Below are 25,395 nucleotides of genomic sequence, written 5' to 3'. Positions count from 1 at the left end.
TATTGGCCTGGACAGCTGGAGTACTGTTACGTCACTGGATCCCATTCCCCTCTACTAAAGTTCACTTTCGTACTTATGAATGACTTTAACCAGGATTTGATGATAGGAAAGATAAAATGGACAAATGCCCTTGGGCCTCCACCATCTAGAAGCCTCCACCACCTACTTTAGGTCAAAACATCCCAGTACGTGTCTAATACTTAGCTTGGAATCCTGGAACTTGAGCAGTGTTTAGCACGGTTACATGTAATGTTTGGCGGTATTAGTTATACTGTATGCTGTAGATCTTGCATCGTGTATGGGAATTTATAAAATCACCATAGTGGTGTGTCAGATAACATTGTACATATACATTGTATAATTTCCATCACGTGCATCCTGTTTTGTCAACGTGCCCCTAGAAATAGGAGAGGACAGAGAACCCCACATTGTGGTTTCTTAAAGGGATTCTACCATTAAAACCTCTTTTTTTTGTGGATAAGACGTCGGAATAGCCTTTAGAAAGGCTATTCGTCTTACCTTTAGATGTGATCTCCGCAGCACCGTTCCTTAGAAATACAAATTAGTTCTCTGGCAGCAATAGGGGCGGGCCCCAGTGCTGAAAATGCGATGGGGGGCGTTCCCACTGCTGCTCGAGAACACGATCCTCGATGCCTCTATCTTCGCTGGATCCTCCACTTCTCTGTTGTCTTCCTACTGCGTCACCTCCGACGCCTGTTCAGCTGTCTCTGCCAGTGAGACACCAGCAGAGCCAAGTGTGAATGCCGGCTGGAGGCCATGTTTGGGAGGCTGCTCCTGCATTGAACTTCAAGTGCAAGAGCGGCCTCCCAAAAATGGCCGCTGGCTGGCATTTGCACTCGTGTCTCACTGGCAGAGCCAACTGCGCAGGCGTCGGAGGTGACACAAAGGAAGGGGAGGATCCAGCCGAAGATAAAAAAAAAAAAAAAGAGGTTTTAATGGTAGAATCCCTTTAAGGAACTGCATAGACCTAGATTCTGTCCATTCTTAAGTTTTCATATCAACCAGTGTTTCTAAGCCTCAAAGTGACCCTAGTGAGAAAATGTCTCATCCAAGTAACCTCAACAATTATGTAATGATCTCCTGAGGGACCCCAAATGTAATATAATGACCCCCACAGTGATCCGCGTGTAATACAACAGCCTCCACAGCGCCCCCACAGGGCCTCCACATATAATGGCCCTTAATATAATGACCCCTACAGTGCACCCACATATAATGTGGTGGTCCCCACACTGAGTGATGTGTAAAGGAGTGAGTAGTAAGCTGCAGTCATTACTTACCCCTGTCCTCCATGTTTCCTCTGAATGCCCGCAGGCTCTATACTTACTTTACAAATGTAATGAGCCCCTCTATCAATACTGATTGAATTCCTCATTGCAGCTACGGGTGCCCCAGGGAGTGAGTGGTAAACTGCATTAAGTACTCATGAGAGTGAGTGTTCCCCATTTCTTCTCTGCTCCAGGTGCCAAGTGCTGACATCACAGGCGCCATTCATTCATCCTTGGCAGGAACACAATGGCTCTAGGTTGACGATCACTGATATAAACAGTACGAGCGTCTATCCATTCATATGCTATAGGTGCATGTCATGTAGTTTTTTGAACATATTTGCACTTTATAAGTTGGAGTGTTGGATTGTGTTGGTGTTCATGAGCTGCAGACTTCTCCTGCCACTCTGCTGCAGATTGACTGCTTCCTCCCTAGTACTATGCATAGGGAGCAAACTGTCAATCAGCCACTGAGGTCAGGGAAGCTTTGGAAGAACTCCAGAGCTTGCACATTTTATTCTTATAGCAAGATGCAAGCACTGTAAATTTCTACATGGCAGACACCTATATCAGACACAATGATGAAGATTCTACTGATTCTCTTAATTTGTCCTTGAGTGTGTGAATACAACCATAGATATCTAGTCTTTAAAAACTAGAAAGTATAAGTATGATTTATTACAGTTATTGCCTTACATCTCAGTACTGTTTGGTCACTTAGGATGTTTTATATGTCGTGTTTGTGATCAGATGGGAGGAAATTACCCATAATAACCTTATTGTTAACGTTCCAGTGATCTGTCAGAACGGGACCGCACGCTCCCTCGTAGCTGCAATCGCAAATTATATAATTCTTATTTTATCTTCCATTTAACTGTTTTCAAGCCACAAGTGTAACTCTGCTCACTGATATGACTCCCCCATATTGTGCGGCGCGGTCTCATATCCTGGGCTGTTCATCGAGATATTACTTGTTCATGAATGGAATACTAGAATTACAGGGTGGATCGAAATTAGTGTAGTAAGATATAGGGACCATAGGTAATGTAGTTTATAAGAGAGCGATTTAATGTTGTATAGCAGTTTTTTCGGAAGTTCAATTAAGTGAGAAGTATGTGGCGGTATTATTTATATTCGTACTTGTGTACTGTACACTGGCATGATGCAAGCCGTATGTCTGTTTATCCAACTCAGTTAAGTTAGACTCTTACAAGTTTACAATGTGGGAAGAATATGCAAATCTGTCTTCCATGATTTAATTAGGAAGTCAGGTGCCTCAGTGTTGCAAACCAATGGAGGGCGCTGACTGGAATGTGCAAACCTGTCTTCCCTGATGTAATTAGGAAGACAGAATCTCAGTGATATGGCCCAATAAAGGCTGCTCCCTTTAACATCATGCTCAACCTTCCAAGAGGCCTTTGATTTGCAATGATGCTGGGATTATTACCAGGTATAGTCTCTCAACCAAGGACGGCCATTTCGATGTTATTGCATCTCGTCAGCCCGGTGTAGAGAAGACTAACCTGGTAGAGGTGAAAGGCTTAGACATCCCCTTAACCCTGTCTACGCCTCTCACCTATACCAGGTTAGTCTTCTCTACACCTATATGGTAGTCTCTCCCTAAGAAGTTTATAATATACAGCCCTGATAGGACGGAAACTGAGAATTGTTCCCCCCGCCCCCCATGTTTTGTTTCTCAGGAGCCTAAGAACAGACTGTTTCTCTAATCTGACATAATGAAAGGTTGCAATGTGACGTTGAGCAGCTGCACGCAAGAAGGGGTTTAGCTTTGCGACAAACATTTACACATACATTAAGGTTCTGAAATATAATTTTGTCATTTGCAAGATCAGTGTTCCAGAAAAGCAGCGACATTTGTCAAGGCAGATGCACAATTACGGTATACTCCTATCAGACAATGTTCTGCCGCGCACACGTAGCAGAGGTGAGTAAGTCAATATAGCAAAGCGAAATTTGTCATTAGGCGCGATGTGTTGTGATATCACAGTGTCAGTATTTTTCCATGTGTAATTTTCTCTGGTTAATAATGTAATAGAACTGGACGTGGGTTTAATTGTGATGGCGGAGATAACAATTGTTAGGGGTCTGACTGCCGGGATCTTCATGCTGTTTACTTGTTTAACACTATTCCTTTTCCAATGAAGCTGAATTAAAGGGGTTTTGCAGCTTTTAGAGATTGATGACCTATCAGCAATGGATCTGCATAGTATACAGTCGGGAGCAGGCAGCTCTGTACACTGTGTAGTGACCATGATGAGCTATTGCAGTGCAGATCCTATTCACTGACCTGATGTTGAGGTTCACATCTGCGTTTGGTATTCCGTTAGGGGAGTCTGCTAGAGATGAGCGAGTACTGTTCGGATCAGCCGATCCGAACACCACGCTCCATAGAAACAAATGGATGCACCTGGTACTTCCGCTTTGCCGGCGGCTGGCCGCTTAACCCCCGCGTGCCAGCTACGTCCATTCATTTCTATGTGAGCGTGCTGTTCGGATTGGCTGATCCGACCAGTACTCGCTCATCGATAGAGTCCGCTTTGGGGACCCCTCAAATGGAATACCGAATGCATTAAAAAGCGGTTAGCAGAGAAACCTCGAGGACCCCATAGACTATAATGAGGTGTGTGTGTTTTCCGTGCAGTGTCTGCACTGTCCGTAGTGCTTGAAAAAAAGGCAGCACTCCAAAATATGGTGCAAAAAATTAAATGGCTTTATTTTTCATGTGCAACATCTCAGTTCCTATTGGAGAAGCCTTTGTCATATAAGTTTGTTTCAATTGTACCCAGATAGATAGATAGAGATAGATATGATAGATAGATATGATAGATAGATAGATAGATAGATAGATAGATAGATAGATAGATAGATAGACAGACAGACAGACAGACAGACAGACAGACAGACAGACAGACAGATAGATAGATAGATAGATAGATAGATAGATGATAGAGATAGATAGATGATAGAGATAGATGATAGATAGATGATAGATAGATATGATAGATAGATAGATAGATAGATAGATGATAGAGATAGATAGATGATAGAGATAGATGATAGATAGATAGATGATAGAGAGGATAGGAGATTGATAGATAGATCATCGTGATAACATCCATCTCTTCTGTAACTCACTGTAAAGATATACTTTGAAACAAATTTTCACAGAATTTTGACCTGAAAATTGAACACTGGGCATTGATGTCACAGATATGATATTCCTAGATCTCCATGTCCCCTGCTTGATTCTCTCGGTCATAGATTTCCATGAGAGAATCCTCTATGCCTGTCAGTGCAGCGGATACAGATTAATATGGCTGGTATTGAACTCCAGGGAACGCTATAAATCTGTATATAGTAAGTTTCTCTAATGGTGGTTTCAGGCAAACTCTGTGACTATGACAGGAAGATGGGTGAAGCTGAGCAATGCCAGGGCTCTCCTACCACTAGCAGTTGTATGTTCTCCCTCTATGATAGGAATATCACTGCTGATAGCAATGTGCATCCTATTGTGCTCTATCAAAGCTCAGTCAGACCGCCAGAATGTCTGTCCCACCTACAGCGAGCTGCTCAGCGCTATAAACCATGGGGCTGACACAGGAGCAGAAGTTCTCCAAGTGTAGTCTTACTTTTATTACAATATGCCACAATGCCGTACTTAACGTGCAAGAATATGATTTCATTCAGTCGCACATTTGTAATCCAAAAATACTTAAAGGGTACCTGAGTTTTCATGAAAAGTTGAAATATGAGCAAGTTCTTACTGGGCAGTCTGTTCTACGGCTGTATAAGCTTTCATATGTGATGTCCTAGCAGCTTTTCATTCTGACATATCTATTAAACAGTGTTTTAGGGCTGTGCTTGTTCTGGTCTATGGATTATAGGAGTTTGACAACCCAACCCAGTATATCACCCCAGCCCTGCAGATAGATAGGTTAGTGTCACCAGAACCAGCATATCACCCCAGCCCTGCAGATAGGTTACTGTCACCCCAACCCAGCATATCAATTCAGACCCAAAGATAGATAGGTTAGTGTCACCAGAACCAGCATATCACCCCAGCCCTGCAGATAGATAGGTTAGTGTCACCAGACCCCAGCATATCACCCCAGCCCTGCAGATAGATGGGTTAGTGTCACCAGAACCAGCATATCACCCCAGCCCTGCAGTTAGATAGGTTAGTGTCACCAGAAGCATAATATCACCCCAGCCCTGCAGATAGGTTTTGGTCCCCTGAATTAAATGGTGTTTTCCCCTTGTAATCTGCTGCCTCCATTATTGAGATGTTGCTGTTTGTGTCAATATGCAGAGGAGCATTTTGGAGCAACAAGCTTCAAAGAGCTCATTTGCACATTGAAAAAAATGGAGGCAATGGAGGCAACAATTTACATGGACAAATCACCCTTTGATTCTGGGCACCCTAACCTATCTATCTGCAGGGTTGGACAAACTCCCTTTAAAGAAGCACTCCACCCTCTAACTTTTTTGCATTCCTTATTTTGAAATCAATTGTTCACTGTTGTGATGAGAGTGAAAACCACCTATGTACCATACAATACTATTGTGAAGATACTGGGTCCCAAAGTCTCTGACCTGCCAAAGCTTTCCTAAAGAGCCAAATCAAGACTCTTGGGAGAATACATTGAGAGTCCTGACTTCTGGTGCACTGAAAAGCCATGGGGTGAATGTACTAAGGCTGGCCTCTGTATCTCAGTATTTACTGGGTCCCAGACTGAATGATTAAGGGGTAACTCTCATGACTTATAGTAAGTTTATGGGGCGAAGGTGTCCCTGTCCTAGCCCACCTTGGTCTCCTCCCTCTCGTTCCTCCCACTTTTGTAAAAAGTGGTGAATGGTACACATGAGCAGCAATGTGGTGCAACTTGGTACAAGAAAGGGCTATGCCCCAAATATAGTCTAGTACATGACCCCTACTATATTGGAGGTCAGAGAGGAGGTCAAACATGGGGCAACAGTAGACTAAACTACTGATTTCAAAATTGGGGGGCAAAAAAATTGTGTGGGTTACTGTAAATCTAATAAATATATTCAAGCTTCATATATAAAATGTTGGTTGTTCTTCATTTGTCTTAGGTTTATTGCGAAACCGTGTGCTTTGGCACTTAAAATTCAAGCCAGTGGACCGCAGAAAGCTCAGCACAATGCCATTCTGGAAAAGGTGTTTACTGCAATTACAAAGGTAAAAATCAGGATGAAAATACATATAAGGAGATTTTTTTTTCTAATTTTACATTGTTAGGCTCCGTTCCCACAGAGTAACGCGCCGCTCATTTAGACACGTAAACACATGTCAGAGTGAGGCGCTTCAAAACAGATCCCATTGACTTCAATGGGTGCCGGCTTACGCATGCTACACATTGAAATCAATGGGAGGCTTCATAACCCATTGCTTTCAATGGGTAGCACGCATAGTGAATTCGGTTAATACAAAGTCTGTAAGAAAGTCGTATAAATGCAGTTTTTCTCCAATTCCACCCCATTCAATTTTTATTCCAGTTTCCCAGTACATTGTATGGAATATTAAAGATTACCATTACAAAGTGCAGTTGTCCTGCAAACATTAAGCCCTCATAGAGCTCTGTTATGGGAAAATAATCATAGTCATGGGGTTTGGAGGTGTCCAAAACAAAAATCAATAAATGCCTGTCCATTCCATATAATACTGTATATAGTGCATGAGCATATTAGACATACAGCAGTAGATATATAGCAGCCGTATCTGTAGTGGCCAAGTGCAGTGTGAACTTAGCCTTAACAGGACAAACCATACATATAATGAAAAGATGGAATTACACCAAAATGTAATTGCATTTTTGGAAGCGAACAACATTACATTGTGAAGGAAGATTGAAACACAAAGGAAGAATAATTACAATACACGTCATATACTGATGGGAATACGGAGAGCTAAGTCCTGCAGTATAAACTCCTGAGATTTCATTATTTAGACTATAAGAAGTGTTAAGGACTTCCAAGACTCCAATAAAGTCTCAATTGTCAGAATGTCCATAAGCTAAAATGTCTAAATATGAGCAGAGGTAAACAAGTTCCATCCTTAGCAACCAGTCTAGGAGCAGTATATAGACTTATATGATGTATTGTATATACTAGAGATGAGCGAGTAGTGAAATATTCGAGATTTGATATTGGTTTCGAGTAGCCCCTCAATATTCGACTACTCGATCAAGTATCGAATCCCATTATAGTCTGTGGGAAAAAATACTCGTTTCAGGGGAAACCACTATTCGACTAAAGGAGAGTCACCAAGTCCACGAGTAGCAGGAGGAGAGTGTTTAGGAGGAGCGAAGTGCAGTTAAAGCGCACGGACCCCATTATAGTCTATGGAGTCCGTGCTCTTTAACTACACAGCGCTTGCAGTTGCGCTGATATTCCGTTCGGGGAGGGGGGTCCTCCTGCGGACTCCTTCCAGACGTGAGGCAAGCGCTAACCAGCCCTTACTCATCCTGCAGAACCAGCATTGATTGGACGAATGCTGTACACTGTATAGCTTTCGACAAATCAATGCTGGTTCTGCAGCAGGCTCGTCCTTGCTAGTCGGGAGAGCTGGCAGCTTGCTGTTACGAGGGAGCTTACTTTTTCTCATAGGAATGAATTGACCAGCATTGATTGGCCCGTGTACAGCGTTCGGTCAATCAACGCTGGTTCTGCCGGAGGCTCGTCTGTGAGGAGGCGGGGTCTAAGATCAGACCACAGCAGTATATACTGTGTATACAGTATATATATATATACAGTATATTATACAGTGTATAGAATTAGGCAAATCAACGCTGGCTCTGAATCAAATCTTTACTGTGAATAGTGATAGTATTCGAATGAGTACGAATATTTCGAATATCGTAGTATTTGTTCGAATACCTACTTGATCGAATACTACTCGCTCATCTCTAGTATATACCCATGATGGCAATCCTATGGCACGTGTGCCAGAGGTGGCACTTACAACCCTCTTTGTGGGCACCAATCCGTGGAACAGATTGTACTGTGTGGGGGCCACTTTGCAGCAGATTGTTCTGTGTGGGGCCTGTTGAGTAAATTGCACTGTGTATGGGCCACTGTGGAGCAGATTGTACTGTGTAGGCCTTTACTATTTTTATCACACAGTATCTGTTATAGCAGACGTGTGATATTATTACAGACTGTCTGTAATTGACCACAATTATGTATCCGCACACTAAGGTTAAGGTTAAATTGCCGTGCTGGCACTTTTTGATAAATTAGTGGGGCTTTAGGTTGCCGTTTGGGCACTCAGACTCTAAAAGGTTCGTCATCACTGGTATATACAGTGTAACTCATGATATATCTTCATAGGTTACTTCTTGACACTCTGCAGTTTCTAATATCAGAACGGTGACTTTCTTTATCATTGTAACGATTGCAGCACCCCGATGAAAAGAGACTGGAAGGACTTTCCAAGCAGCTGGACTGGGACGTGCGCAGTATTCAGCGCTGGTTTCGGCAAAGAAGAAATCAGGAGAAGCCGAGTACCCTGACACGATTCTGTGAGAGCATGTATGTATCTGCAGTATATAGAAGACCACACTATATTTCTGTTGGTAATCTGAATATATTGTAGGGTGACATTTTTTTTCAAGATGATCACCAAAATCTGCATTGACGGGGGTCTTATAGGGATAGGCTAGATTGTCACACACAACCAGGTTGATACGGTGGTGGTCGTCTCAAACAGGAGGTCTTCTTCTTATTATACATAAGGGGATTCTTAATGAACATGACTGAGTATACAAGTTGATGCCCCATTTCAGGAATTTTCCTCTTTGGAAAATTCAGTTTCAGGAATTTGAAGCTGAATTTTTCCATTTGACCAATTTCCACGGTGGAATTTGCAAATTCCCCACCAGCCATTCCGGTGCCCCATGACTTCATGGTTGAGCCATCAGCAGACTACAGACTTCTTACATTTGCAGCCTGTAGTCTGCTGACAGGTTTTATGACAATGACATGAAATATCCCACAGATTATTATTGGATCACTCCTGCGACTAATGTGAGCAATTCTAACCTTCCATATAGAACATCTGGGAATTTCTCTTCATGCCGTCCCTAATATATTCTCCTAGGTCCTGTAACGTTCCACCCAAGCCTTAAGTAAAAATTAATTTCCTCTTTCTGAGCTTGGGCCGGGCCCAGTTTAATTAAATTAAAGGATAAAGGTTTTGCTGCTGCTGCCAGTGCAGGGGAGCGTTCAGCCAGTCTTAATGTGAAATTAGTAATTGGTTCTGAGCATCATCTCCAACCATATTATTAAAAGCAGATGGCATGTCCAGCTTTATGGCATATTCTGTGTGATGGACGACACTGTTAATTAAATAACATGACACGGCATTGATATAATGTCCCTTATTTATTAGGCCGCACCGGCCATCTGATGTGCCGTAGGAGCTTCTGCTAAGTAGAGCCTTCAAGGCGTCCACCAATTTGGTATAAATGTCTATAGAGTTATTGCAGGGTGCAGTCATTAAATGCAGTAATTGAGGAGACATTTTCTAGGATTGCCGTAACGTCTGTCATGTTCTTCCGCTATGTCCTGCATCTTTAGAACTTGTGAATGAAAGTTATTGAGTGAAGAATTATCAATCCGATCTTACGGGAAGTCTGCCACTAGAATGCAACATATCACCCCAGCCCTGCAGATAGATAGGTTAGTGTCACCAGAACCAGCATATCACCCCAGCTCTGCAGATAGATAGGTTACTGTCACCAGAACCAGTATATCACCCCAGCCCTGCAGATAGATAGGTTAGTGTCACCAGAACCAGTATATCACCCCAGCCCTGCAGATAGATAGGTTAGTGTCACCAGAACCAGCATATCACCCCAGCCCTGCAGATAGATAGGTTACTGTCACCAGAACCAGTATATCACCCCAGCCCTGCAGATAGATAGGTTAGTGTCACCAGAACCAGCATATCACCCCAGCCCTGCAGATAGATAGGTTAGTGTCACCAGACCCAGTATATCACCCCAGCCCTGCAGATAGATAGGTTAGTGTCACCAGAACCAGCATATCACCCCAGCCCTGCAGATAGATAGGTTAGTGTCACCAGACCCAGTATATCACCCCAGCCCTGCAGATAGATAGGTTAGTATCAGCAGAACCAGCATATCACCCCAGCCCTGCAGATAGATAGGTTAGTGTCACCAGAACCAGCATATCACCCCAGCCCTGAAGATAGATAGGTTAATGTCACCAGACCCAGCATATCACCCCAGCCCTGCAGATAGATAGGTTAGTGTCACCAGAACCAGCATATCACCCCAGCCCTGCAGATACATAGGTTAGTGTCACCAGAACCAGCATATCAAGTCAGCCCTGCAGATAGATAGGTTATTGTCTTCAGGACCAGCATATCAAGTCAGCCCTGCAGATAGATAGGTTAGTGTCAGCAGAACCAGCATATCACCCCAGTCCTGCAGATACATAGGTTAGTGTCACCAGAACCAGTATATCACCCCAGCCCTGCAGATAGATAGGTTATTGTCTTCAGGACCAGCATATCACCCCTGTCCTGCAGATAGATAGGTTACTGTCACCAGAACCAGCATATCACCCCAGTCCTGCAGATAGGTTACGGTCAACTGAATCAAATGGGGTTTCTGCTTGTGACTCACTCCCTCTCTTACAGAGATATCATAGCTTTTGTCAATTTGCAAAGAAGTTCTTTGGAGCAATGAGAGCTTTACCACTGCTCCAAGAAATTGACAAAAATAGCCCAGTGGTGACAATTCACAAAGTGAAAGCAACATTTAATCTACAGGGGTTGATATGCTAGGTTCTGCTAAGAGACTCCCTTTAAAGGAGTTGTTCAGGCTTAATCTGTTATTGGCAAAATAAGGCGTTCTACCAGCACTTTTTGGAGGAAGCCTCCTGACCTTCTTATTAGAGTTGCAGGTAGTATGGGATTAATGGGAGAACTATAGATTTAAAGGGATTCTATCATTAGAATCCCTTTTTCTACAAAGCCCAAGTCGGAATAGTCTTTAGAAAGGCTATTCTTCTTCTACCTTTGTTATTCTGATCCGCGCCACCGTTCCTCAGAAATTTCTTATTTCTTCCTTATGCAAATGAGTCTTCAGAAAGCACAGGGGGCATCCCCTGTGCTCCCTGAAGACTATCCAGTGACACCCCTGTATTGTTCCGCCGATGCCTCTCCGTCACGTCATCACACGCGTCTGTGCATGTCAGTTCAGCCATTTTCCTATGGCCGAACAGACGTTTGTGTAAGAGTCCACAGGAAAATGGCCAAACTGACATGCACAGGTGGCTCTGGCAGCTGATAACGCAGTCAATGATGCAGCGGAGAGTTATCGGGAGAAGAAGACAGAGGCATCGCTGGAGAGTCTTTGGAGAGCACAGGGGACTCCTCCGTGCTTTCTGAAGACTCATTTGCATAAGGGAGAAATAAGAAATTTCTCTGGAACGGCATGGCGTGGATCAGAATAACAAAGGTAGGAGAACAATAGCCTTTGTAAAAAAAAAAAAAAAAAAAAAGGGATATAATGATAGAATCCCCTTCAGACCTTTCAGCACCTCTGTCACTTCCAGTTCTTAGCATCTTTTAATAGTTACCTCTCTTCTGACTTCAGCACAGTTGGAATGATCTCTTTAGCCCTCACTGATCTCAAGCAACAAGCGCAGTTAGTTTTGGTGCCTGATGTGCCATTGAAGCTCTGTACTGTCAGGTGGGCGGTGTCAGGCAGGGGGGTGTAATTCAGAGATCCAATCAGAGGCAGCCAGTGTCAGAGCTCAGAATCACACTCCTTGTCTGCTCCTGTCTGACACCGCCCTCCTGACAGTACAGAGCCTAAATAGCATTTCAGGCACCAAAACTATCAGGATAGATTGCTCAGGAATGGCGGGGGCTAGATTCCAACTGTTCCAGAATCAGTGCAAAAGCAGCTATTAAAGGGGTATTCCCACCTCGCATACTCATCAGTCTTTACTGCTGTAAATTCCTCTTTCTTCCTGGTTTCTTGCATCATTTGGTGGGCGGGGTTTCACATGCAACCTGTCTTTTAGCTCCACCCCCAAATTCATGTGTAGCTCTGCCCACCCATATTGGACTATGAAGTACAGGCAGCAGCAACTCCATTCTGTGTTACATACAGAGACTGCCTGTCTCTGCCATAATGAACACAACTGAATTAGCTAGCCTGATAACTGGGAGAACAGAAGAAATGAAATCAGCTCCTCTCCTCTATCTGATTGCAGGACCTAGGTCACATGGTGTAGACACAGGAATAGATAGATACACAGGCTCACTCCCTGCACTTAGCCCCTCCTCCCTCCCCCCTGAGAGCAACAGATACATCACTTGACTCATGAGCAGCTAAGTCAGGGCTGTGGCCACAATGAATTGAATAAAGTAAGACAGTGGACAAACAAAGCAGTTTTGCTGAAGCAGTGTATTTAGGAAAATTCTTACATCCACATTAACAAGCAGTATAGATAGGATCCTTGTGATGGGACAACTCCTTTAAATGAAGTAAAGAGCTGGACTTTTTAAAGGTGGTGAAACGTCCTCTTTAAGGCATGGCTTCCTGTTACTTTCCAGTTCGCCCTGCAGGAACGTGAACCATATATTCAGCCGGTCGGACATCATGCCATCACAGTAAGCACTGTACTTTATTGTAATGTGACTGGGGCCCAAATCTGATCTCAAAAGGAAAAAGTAAAATAGAAACTTCTGTCATGCTCATTGAAACTTTTACAATTTTTGTTTGGTGAGCAGACAACCCCTTTAATTCCAGAGTGTAAATCTAGAGCCCGGACTAGGACAAGGAGTTGGCTAAATGGACAGCTGTGCGGAAATGGTACAAAAAGCGAACTCTTAATTTACAGATGTAGGGGGCGCTCTAGATGCCTCCTCATTTTATACTTTGTGTCTGGTTTTCATCTTCTGGTATTGAGTAGAGATGAGCGAACAGTAAAATGTTCAATGTTCGATATTCGTTTCGAGTAGCCGCTCAATATTCGACTACTCAAATCGAATATCGAATCCTATTATAGTCTATGGGGGGAAAATGCTCGTTTCAGGGGTAGGCAACGTTCGATCAAATTACACTTACCAAGTCCACGAGTGAGGGTCGGGCTGGATCCTCCGAGAAGTCTTCTCCGTGCAGCGTCCCCGCGGCATCTTCCGGCTCTGAATTCACTCTGCCAGGCATCGGGCCTGGGCAGAGCCGACTGCGCATGCCCGCACTACAAGAAAATGGCCGCTTACAGTGAATTGAGAGCCGGAAGATGCGGCGGGGAAGCTGCATGGAGAAGACTTCTAAAGATAGGAGAAGAACCAGCGTTGATTGGCCGGCTGTATAGCATTCGGCCAATCAATGCTGGTTCTGCATCGAACTTTTCCATTTAAATAGCGAGTGGTACTCGATTGAGTACGAGTTTTTCGAATACCGTAGTATTAAATGGAATACCTACTCCATCGAATACTACTCGCTCATCTCTATTACCTATATTTACTGTTCTTATAAGTCATATATATATTTTCGTAGAGGTATATATGTATTTTGGATGCTGATGAAGATAAAGAAATGAAATGCAAATGGCTAAAAAGCAATTACTTAAGTCTTACAATTGTGCATCTTAAGTGGCGATCGGGTGCAGCCGTTTTCCTGTGCTTTATCATCTGAGAGCCAGCGAAGATCTGAGAAATTGAAGATAAGTGACTTCACATCAGAGCTGGATAAATCCCCTTGACTTTCAATGGAGCATGCAGTGAACAGCTAAACAGTGTGTCAAATGTCTGTTCAAGCAAAGACAGAGGCCTTATTAAATGAGCATTATCTCCGACCAAATGCTTAGAGGGAATGTTTCACGTAGACATGAAAAGGCCGTGATTTGCTGCATACAGGAAGTCTTATCCGTGGATTACAACACGCTAGAAAATACATGTTTTTTTTCCTTGAGATTAAAGTTAAATGGCATTTTCTCGGATTTATAGCGTTCAACAAATTTTGCATAAATCAATAGCACAATGTGTGTTCATGAGAAACAACACCATTTCTAGCTATTATATGACTTAGAATTTGCAATTTTTAGCAGTTTCCCCTGTTATCTCCCAAAACATGCACACAGAAAGTAGAGGGGAATCTGCTCCATAACGCTCAATGGCGCAACCAAAATTTGATTCCAGGTCTCTTCTACACGTTCCCGCTGTTGGTGCACTTTGGTTGATGCACTTGGGTATGGTTACAGGTTTATCTTCAACTCTACCCACAAGTCTTCAATTGGGTTTGGCGGGCCAATCCATCTCTACTTCATTGTCATTAAACCATTTATTCACTAATCTCGACATAAAGTATGCTTTTCCTGATGGAACACAATGTCGTCCTTTTCATATCCATAGTACTCAAGTGTACTAAGTAAGTCATCTTGTAGGACACCCACATATAGCTGAAGACAACCCCATACATCCAGCAGAGGTCTGACCTCCACAAGAGGGAAACTCCATATAAACCAAAACCTAACTAACTCACTAGTACAACTATTACCAAACTTCACCAAGTATGACCCCAGGAAGGACTTCTTCACAAACATGTCTCTTTTTGAAGATGAGTGCACCCAGCATAGCTTGGGTTCCCGGGAATCCTGCCTGATGATGAAGTTGTGGTTGCCATCTCAGATTGATCATTGAGACCACCATTGAGCTTGGGCTGTGAAACAACCCCATATCATCAGGCTTCCTCCACCAAACTTGACAGTTCCTTCAATTTCTCGATTTGTTAGCTGCTTTTCCCTTGTTTCCTCCAGACCCATTTGCACCCGTCAGTCAGTCTGACTTTTGTATCATCGCTCCAAATCACCCGTTTTCAATACTATCCCTTTTTTTGGATTTTTTTTTTTTTTTGCAAACTCGAGTTGACACTTCTTGATGATATTGAAGTCAGGGCTTCTTATCCTTTTTTCTGGCCACCATTCCTGACTTGAGTAGTGTGCATTGTATGGTACTTGCATGGATGTCTGTGATCTCACTATTATGAAGCATACGAGCCACCTCCACTGCCATGTTGAAGCGCCAGAACTGATCGACCTTGTGTTGACTCCACCTGGACCTTCACCTCCAACTCCTCTTTGCTTTTGCATGGATGAACGGACTTCATTTTATATTCTTCCAACTATTCTGGCTCTCACATGATGGAGTTTGGCAATTTTCTTGACCAAGAGAGCACTATCGATGAGTTGGATGAGGCTGTTTCTCTTTTCTTGGGGAAATCTTCTTCATGGCCGGTCCTTGAGTTGAACCAGTGACCTTTCACTTGAGAATTCAAGAAGACAAGAATCTGCATAACTAATCATTTACTAAATCATTGCAAGTCAAACTTATGTATGAGATAGCCAAGATGATTGTCTATAAAATGATGGCAGCCTCATATTGGAACCTGTAGTGGATGGTGAGATATGGAGCCTGAAAGTCAAAAGTTCTATTCATTGTTACCTTTTGCTCGTCAGGATAGAAGTCTGATTGCTAGGAGTATAACCACTGAGACCCCCAGTGATTACAAGGGACCTCCACTTATGGTTGCATTTACTTCTACAGAGTTCTCCATATACAGCCACCTTTCATCCCATAGAAATGAATTTATGGGTGATCACACATGTGCACCACTGTCCAGTCAAGTAGAGGACTCGGGGACCCCAGTTCTTGTGATCAGTAACTTTTTTCAGTATATTGGATCTGTATAGTGACCAGAGCTGTATTTTATGGATATGGAGCTCCTAATATCCTGCATTAACATCTGGATGGTGCCACAAGGGGGCGCTATTCAGCTTACTGCATACAGTCAATTCCTGAGTTCCCTCTTATGGCAGCTAAAGACAGTAAGAATATTATAATGTCACTTATGTTTCAAGGTGGGCCTTACCTTTAAAGTGTTACCCCCATAGGGGTCATCTCAGAAACGTAACAACAGCAGACAGCAACGTAATAGGAATATGAGCAGGGGATGTCTTTAAGTTTGCCTTATAAGATAACATATAATAGAATAGATTTTCTAAACTGTAAAAAAATATATTAAATAATAACTAATATTATAATAGGATTAGATTTAGTTTGGAGTAATTCTGTTGGTAATATCTTAGTGGAGTATTTCCATTTCTTTATATGATGTTTCTCAGATATTGATAATTTGCTCATTTCCTTGATGCTACATTACCATGAATAAGTAATATAGATTCTGTCACTTTTCATCTTAGTATATTTTATATTAACAGTAAATGCTTCTGTAATCGTATCTGCCTTTATTTTACCCTGAAGCTACAATAAATTAATACGGCTTAATTTAATTTATGTTATCATTTCAGCTCGGAGAGTGACTTGTAGCCGCAGATTCTACCCAGTTCTATCACATAGCACGTACATGCTACTATATGGATATCTTTTACACTAATACAGTTTGGGTCGAGTTACAGATTTTTAAAAATTTTCCTAATTCCTTATGAAACTTAACCTTTGATACATCATTAGGATACATATAAACATGGTATCAAACAGAGACTTCATGGTACGATAGGCCTGAGATAGAAGCAAAGGAAATAAAAGGACAGACGTGGATTCACACAGAGTTGTAGGATCGCCTATATGGTTGGGTCTTACCAGGAAGGTGTCCAAACTGAGTGAGGTTCGCAAATGTCATGGGCCGATATCTTGATACTGGTATCTAGGACGTCATATCTATCTGTGCTCACCCTCATGTCCCAAAAAATGACTCCTGTCCTAACAAGGACAATTCTACAGTATATCCTCTCAACAGTATATCCATACCTCTCAACTTTTGAAAAGCAGAAAGAGAGACTCTCCCCCAGTTTCATATACACCCTTTATCTGCCCCTAGTTTCATGTCCCCCCATCTCTGTCCCCAGTTTCATGTCCCCCCAGTTTCATGTCCCCCTTCATCTGCTCCAGTGTCATGCCATTCTCCCCCCTTCATCTGCTCCAGTGTCATGCCATTCTCCCCCTTCATCTGCTCCAGTGTCATGCCATTCTCCCCCTTCATCTGCCCCAGTGTCATGCCATTCTCCCCCCCCCCTTTATCTGCCCCCAGTTTCATGGGCCCCCTACATTATGTTCCACCTTAAAGTTTAACCCAAACAAACACACTCACCTTCCATTGCTCCACCGCCGCTCTCTCCACTCTCTCACTCATACACATAGTTGTAGGAGCGATGTGATGTCATCACATCGCGGCTACAAATGCTGGAGCTCAGCGTTAAAGCAGGAGCTGAACTGTGACAGCTCCTGCTTTAAACGCCTATGTATTCAGCTCATCAGCATCCGTAGGGGTGACAGCCTCTAGTATCCCAGTCCCTAGCCTCTTTCAGCTCTCACTCCATCTGTCTGTTAAGTCTCCGCGTTTAGAGAGTTAGTAGTTGCCAGGGCCAAGCTTAGCTTGGGTATAGCTGACCTACACCCTCAGGCAGGACCTAGTCAGCCATTGTAGCGCCAGGGACAGTTTTCCTATGAGATTAGCTAAAACTATATATATATATATAACTATATAAACCCAATTGTAGGAATAATCCAAAAAATCTACTGAAACTGTCACTCACTAGTCAGGACATCTAAACCTAAATTTTATTGGAACCATTTCAAATGCTACTATAGTATTTTGCTGTCCATACTAAAGGTAGGGTTGTCTCATTATCATTGAGCTCGGGACCACAGACCTAGAGGTAGATACCATTGACAATGGTGACGGGAACCACAGATTGATGTTGAACATGACTTTCACCCATTTATGAAGTCGTCAAATGGGGCTGTGGAAAGCTAGAAGTGTTGGAGTCAATGGCTTGTCCTACTGACCCCATAGCTCTGGTTATGTCCAGATGGATACTGTCATGTTAACCTATGGAACTACTAATGCAGTTGCCCCACTAAATTCGATCCAGGGACCGAAAAACATTACAATATTTTAAAAATATTTTTATTTTTTGTAATAATAAAATTCCATATTATTGCTAGGTTAGATTACAGATTAAATGTCGACTTTCAGATCCTAATATCTGGATGATGTGCTGTAACTGAATTTTATTAGGTTTTTCTCTCTTTTCCTAGTTGATAGCAAATTATAATTTTATTCATAATGTGAGAGATAAAAAGGCTTCTGTGCTGTGGGTCGTGTCTGGTGCTTGTTAATAAGTGAGTGCAGAGGAGAAATATTATCATGGAGAGCGCCTGTAGATTGATATTAAATAGGTACATGTTGTACTGATACATATGCAGATAGATTTTGATCACTTCTCCGCCGAGCAGCCACTCAATGTACCATACTGTTCCATAAAAGTTTAATGTAATGTGTCTCCATCAGTCAGCCAGACAGGTACATTGGGCCTCAGAGAAGAAGCCGCTTTTTTGCTTTTTTTTGCCCATGGCTACCGATTAGAGTTTGTCTTTTATTCCTTAAACTGTACTCAACAAAAGACATCAGATTACCGTCACCCGTGGTCTAGAGTAACACTTAGATTTAATGGGATTCTCTTTCAAATAAATATGGCGACTACATGTTACACAAAATAGAAAATTTTCAGATGGAACCATTAAAAAAAAAAAAAAAATGCTCACACAAATTTCAAGAAAAACAAGGGGGCACCACCCACTAGAGGTTGCAATTGACTTATGAGGAAGGGGTTCAATTCATAAAATAGGCACATCCTCTGCCTGGGAAGGAACTATGAAGACACTGTCATAAGTCAACTCCATTGGGGTAAATTTGTTAAGACTGGCATATCGTATGGACTGATTGGCTTCATTAATCTTTCTGCCGTTACTGCACCAGAATTGCATGGCGGAACTCATGCAAAAAAAAACTGGCGTGAACTCTTAACAAATTTGTCGGATCAAGGCTCAGGTGCACGGGGGCCAGCCCCAATATCTGCACTGCCTACATTCTCAAAATGTGGTGGGCAAGGTAAGGATTGGGGTTTGAGGTGCACGTTTGGCATAGAGGGAATGATGAATTTGAACCATTGGGTTCAATCCTGAGTGAAAGAAACCTGTAACAGCCTTCTGAGATAAGAGCCCACTGGGCCGCTAACAGATTTGGTTTATGGCTAAACCATGGACCGGGTATAAGGAATTGTGCGTTTATCTCCCTTAACCTCTACGGGAAATCCCAGGTCACTTCCCACTGAGCAGTTTTCACTAGCAATGGCTAACATGAAGAAGAGCTAAAGTTTGGGAAGGGAAATGGCTGGAATCACAATCTCACAGAGCAAGGGTCAAGTCAGGCAGAGTTTGATCTCAAGTAGAGGCCAGGGATGGTGACTGAGAAGCGGACCAGGTCAGGAACGCAAGCTGAGTTGCAACTGTATAACAAATATAGTAACTAAGTGCACCTTAGTGCTCAGACACAGGGCAATGTGGAAGCACCAATATGAAGCCTTGGGCATTGGCTGTAGTCAGGGATAAGTAGCATGCAGTGCCCTGTTAAGAAACCAGGACCTAGTGCACGCTCATGATCACCAAGGTGAGCGGTGAGGATGAAAAACACCGAACACTGGAAGAGGTGAACCTGACTCTGTTGACAAAACCGCTTACAATAGTCTGATTCTTCTTGGCTATCCTGTATAGCATTCGGCCAATCAATGCTGGTTCTGCATTAAACTTTTCCATTCGAATACGAGTGGTACTCGATCGAGTAAGAGTATTTCAAATACCGTAGTATTCGATCGAATACCTACTCAATCGAGTACTACTCGCTCATCTCTAGTTGTGACTGCTCATAACCCTATCAGATGAGAGGACAACTGTTTTTTTCCACTAATTTATCATAATTCTTTCACAATCCATGACTTAAATACAGCACTAAGAGCGCTCTGTGTCTCCCCCTTTTTTGTTGCTCTATAACTTGGTACCTGCAGACTTTATGGCGACAGATTCCCTTCAAATGATTACATTTGTCTATCTTCAGACACCACTAGGGGGAGCTCATGGTAGGAATGTATACATCTACTAGATCGGACAGTCTACAGAATGCTTGTAATGTCCTGATGTCTTATACTCTTGGTTTTGACTATTTTTACGTATTGAAGGATTGTTGCTGCTTTACCAATTGTAAAGACAGAATCAAAGTTTCTTTAATGACTCTTTATTCTCTATCAGTAAAGGTCAATAAAGCTGCGGCACTCAGAGATTACATCCATGGGTAATTGTGAGAGCTGACAGGCATTCATTGTAGGACTTATAACCTAGCAGGCAATTCTATATTCCATGACATAATAGCGCGCCGACACCGTCTCATAATTACCATCAGAAAAAACTGCCAAAAAGCCTATTAAATAGAAAACACTTCCTGTAAATGTAGCATTGTGAAGTTAATCATATTTCCCTCTTTAATGAGAACGGCTTGATGAACTTACTTAAAAATACATTTAGTTTGTGAGCCGTGAAAATGAAAACAAGATAGGTAAATGGCGCATATAGCCATAATGACTCTGCGTACTACATAGGAGCGATGCAGGTGTGCGACGGTAAAGAGAAAAAAAGTTATGGCCTCCATATGTAACAGGCAAGGTGTTCGCCTCATAGGAAATAGTAGGAGAGTAAAACATAGACAGTCTTGTATATTCATATAGTAATCCCCCCGCCTCTCCCGCCAGTCTGACAGTCATTGCTGTGTGTGCAGAGGGGCAGGAGAGGCGGGGGAGGGATCAGAACTGTATTTTTTAATCAATCAATAGGAGGGCAGAACTGACCCCTTAGAGGGCGAAGCATAGTCTGATGGCCGATCCACTAGAACAAAGGCTCAAGTGCTACCTCTTCACCCCTATACAAAGACAAAAAAGGAGTCCCATTTGGAAGTTGTGTATTAAAAGGCCGATTTAAAGGCAATTTTGGGTTTGTGGAACACTGATTGACAACACCAATGGCCAAAACCGATGTAGTGGGTAGTCCAGTCAGGATAACCCCTGTTTATAAACCCTGTTAGGGAATATAGGTGTCAGAAAGGAGACACCAGTCTAGAGTCACAAGTTGCCCTCACATAGACATAACTATCAGGGTGACAGGCATAGTGCTTGGGTCTCAATTGTTGGTGATGAGTGTGAGAAGTGACATGGCCAATGGCTACCCCTAGATGAGAGTATTATCCCTTCTGCACTGTGCTGTAATGGCACTGTATTCTCACTGTACAGTGACATCAGACTTGCCTGATGTCTCTTATTCTTGTGCAATGATGTAATGGTCTACATTATTCCTGTGCTGTAACATCACTGTATACTGTAATGGCTCCAATGGAAATGTCCATCTGTAGAATATTCTTTTACTATGATGTCAATGTACACATGTCCCTGTGTTATGACATCACTGTGTGCATTATCTGTATAGTATGACATCACTGTGGACCTTGATGTTTTATGACATCACTATGCGCATTACCTATGTCCTGTGACATCATAATCCTTTTACTATGACATCACTGTGTACCTTATTGGTGTTCTGTGATGTTACTGTATGTATTACTTGTGTACTGTTACATAGTTACATAGTAGATGAGGTTGGATAAAGACATGAGTCCATCAAGTCCAACCTATAACCCTACAATTCCTACAGTGTTGATCGAGGGGAAGGCAAAAAACCCCATGAGGCTCATGCCAATTGCCCTATTTCAGGGGAAAAAATTCCTTCCCGACTCCAATCTGGCAGTCAGTATAAAACCCGGGATCAACGTGTCCTTAAAATCTAGAGCCCATAACCTGTTATATTTTTCTCTTCAAGAAAGGCATCCAGGCCCACTTTGAACTTGCTCAGTGAATCCGCCATCACCACTTCCTGGGGCAGAGAGTTCCAGAGCCTCGCTGTTCTTACTGGGATGAATCCCCTTCTATGTTTCTGGTGAAACCTTCTCTCCTCCATACGTAGTGGATGTCCTCTTGTCACTGTCACTGGCCTAGGAGTAAAAATATCCTTAGAAAGTTCTTTGTATTGTCCCTTCATGTATTTGTACATTGTTATTAGATCTCCCCGTAGACGTCTTTTCTCTAAACTGAATAACCCCAAGTTTGTTAATCTATCGTTGAACTCCAGTCCACCCATTCCCCTAATCATTTTGGTTGCCCGTCATTGTACTTTATCAAGTTCACTTATGTCTTTCTTGTATATCGGGGCCCAAAATTGTGACATCACTGTCTGCATTATCCTCATGTCATGATATCACTGTGAACTTTATTGACATTCTGACATCACTATGTGCATTACTTGTGTACTGTGACATCACTATGTGTATTATCCTTATGTCATGACATCACTGTGGTCCTTATTGGCGTTCTATGACATCACAATGTGCATTATATGTGTACTATGACATCATCATGTGCATTATCCTTATGTCATGACACCATTGTGAACCTTATTGACATTCTGACATCACGATGTGCATTACTTGAATACTGTGACATCACTATGTTCATTATCATTGTGCACTAGGGAGCCCAAAACAATTATAAGCCTTCCATATTCTTAACTTGATGCCCTAAGTGGTCATTGTGGAGCCGGGTCCCATTCTTAATTTTCTTATCAGACCCCATGGTTACCTATTACACCCCTGGTTTTGTGCTATGCTTGATGAGTACATTCATAGATGAGCAGGCAATGACAATTTTCTATGCAAAAAGTAGCTTTTCTTGGAGAGGGTCTCCAGATTGGATCCTATATTAAAAGATTTGTCAAGGCTATTAACCTATCAATTAGATATGTCTAGACAGGGAGGTCAGCCACCGATGTCGTATTGTTCTGTTATATGGAAATATTCGCCCACCAGGTTGTGTATCAGGAATAGCCACACAGCAATACAATAGTAACAAAGGAGTCTGATGTAGAAACCGGTCAGAAGGACTTCTTGGCTATGACTATTCTACGCGCCAGTTATGACTTCAGCTACACAGACATTGATGACATTTCTGTCTGCACCTTGGTGTAAAACTACCTTAAACCTCCATAGGATTCATTGTTCTCATATACTATATAGTGTCGCTGTATGGATTGGAGTTTCAAGGTTGTTGTATGTTGTTTATGTATACTTCTAATCATTTCACCGAATAGGGTAATAATAAGGAATAAAACCTTCCATTCCATCATGAAAGATACAAATCCACGGGATAATAATACATAATTAACTGGAAAATAATTGTATCCGCAGTCCACGGACAGGAAAACTTTACTAAGAAAGTTACCTTCCGATGTACGGGAATTAAAGCTGTAATGTCGTCATAGCATTCGGCTGGACATGTGCGGGTAGATTTCCACCTGGTCCACCCAACACCTCACTGTTTTTCGTAATATTGGGGACATGGTGGACATACATACAAGGGTTTCTTTAGAAAAAGTTGCAGTTTCTCAACATATTACCCATACGAATGCATTATTTAGAAGTTGAATGCTCTTCTGCACTGAGAATGGACGTGAAACCTCTTTAGACGACCACCCAAAATTGGTGGTGGTCATAAAGAAGATGACTAGTATGAAAAACTAAAATCACCCCAGACAATGTGGTGTGGGTGAGGGTGAAGGGGGTGGTCTTCTCAAAGAGGTGGACTTTTTGGAGAGACTCTTCTCAAAGAGGTGGACTCTTTGGAGAGGTGGTCTGTAGGTTGAGCCATCCTCTCTGACTCTTCTAATTTTTCGACAGCCTGACACCTTCAAATCAAATCAAATCGGCTTTATAGGCACGTCCGAATAGATATTTGGTATTGCCAAAGCTAGTAAAGTGGGTAGGGGGCGAGTTGGAGTCGAGGGGTTGAGTATGGGGGGGGGAGCTGATTTGGGGTATAACAGTTCGTGGAGTCTCAGCTTCCTCTTAGTTGGTAACGGCTATATTTGGGGTGGGTGGTTTGGGGTATAACAGTCCGTGGAGTCTCATCTTCCTCTTAGTTGGTGACCGCTAGATGGGGAGGTGGGGTGGGTAGTTTGGGGTATAACAGTCCATGGAGTCTCATCTTCCTCTTGTTTGGTGACAGCTGGACATGTATTGGTCAGCGATCTCCACAGTGGCCTCTTCATAAGTGGCAGCTATGGTGGTCAGAAGGCTCTAAGCTCCTCTAATCCATGAATTGACTGTATTCCTATGAAAGTAAATTTGGAACAAACTAATAATAGTTAATAATTGTATAATATATTTAAATTTAAAGGTGGCGTTACAGTTGATCTTTTTTTTTTTTACAACTCTACCCAAAATTGGTCCTGACTACGATTACGACTCCACAGCCTCGGCTACACTGCATAACACTCGGATTGTTTCTTAAGAAGATATGGAATAAGTGCAGGGTCATTGGATAGACTGTAGTAGCACCAGTAGAAATGAATCTAGGTGACCGTTCCGTCCAACAAAATCTGGATGTTGGTTGTGACGACGCTGAATTCAATGTCAACCTATACTTACTCAGAGTTTCAGAAAGGAATTGTAAACTTTTCTAAATAATTTAAGATTCATTTTCCTTGGCCCTAAACCATTGAAATTTTGCATCAAGGTAAAAAAAATTTGCATGTTTTTACGCAAAAATTTGCAAATTTTCCATGGCTTGTGTTTTCCTCTGAAACAATGCGGCAAGCTCAAAGAGAAGTGCCCACTGGGCGACCACCCACTGGGTCATCCCTGCCTGGTTTGGCTTGATTGACAGGTCTGTTCCCCTACACAAATAGGGGGGGGGGAGGGGAAGCTGCCAGTCTATCCAAGCAGTGTGTCATGCAGGAACCTGTCAGGATTTGCTGCTGCCTGCGGTTCAGACAACATGAAACTCCTGACAAGTTCCCTTTTAATGTATCTCAGGAGAAGTATATACATGGATATTATTAATATTTTATGTTTTATTGTATTACATTATAACTTACCACGTTATTTACTGTGTTTTTACAGGTGGAAATTTACTTTTAACCTTTATATATTTACATATGGTGTACGGTATCTGAAAAAGGTGAGTGTCGAGTTTTTATATATCTAAGTGATGATATGCTCATGGTCAGTAATTGTAATGTACAATAATGTGTGGTCAATGATAGCAGTGGTTCTGTATAGCGGCGTCTAAA

The 25,395-nt window shown here is 42.4% G+C and overlaps 1 protein-coding gene across 1 annotated transcript in view; it reads left to right on the top strand.

Annotated features, from left to right (window-relative positions):
* The window catches only part of CERS6 (ceramide synthase 6), a 146,756-nt gene that overhangs the window by 36,329 nt on the left and 85,032 nt on the right, over nt 1-25,395 (top strand). Inside the window, exons 2-4 of the mRNA XM_075284229.1 lie at nt 6,405-6,510; nt 8,731-8,861; nt 25,226-25,283. Of these exons, the coding sequence (XP_075140330.1) occupies nt 6,405-6,510; nt 8,731-8,861; nt 25,226-25,283 (295 nt within the window). The remainder of the gene's footprint in view (nt 1-6,404; nt 6,511-8,730; nt 8,862-25,225; nt 25,284-25,395) is intronic.

Source organism: Leptodactylus fuscus, chromosome 8 (genome assembly GCF_031893055.1).
Source record: "Leptodactylus fuscus isolate aLepFus1 chromosome 8, aLepFus1.hap2, whole genome shotgun sequence".
In the NCBI taxonomy this organism is placed as follows: domain Eukaryota; kingdom Metazoa; phylum Chordata; class Amphibia; order Anura; family Leptodactylidae; genus Leptodactylus; species Leptodactylus fuscus.
Note: the sequence above shows the minus strand (reverse complement) of the source record. Positions and strands in the feature narration are given on the sequence as shown.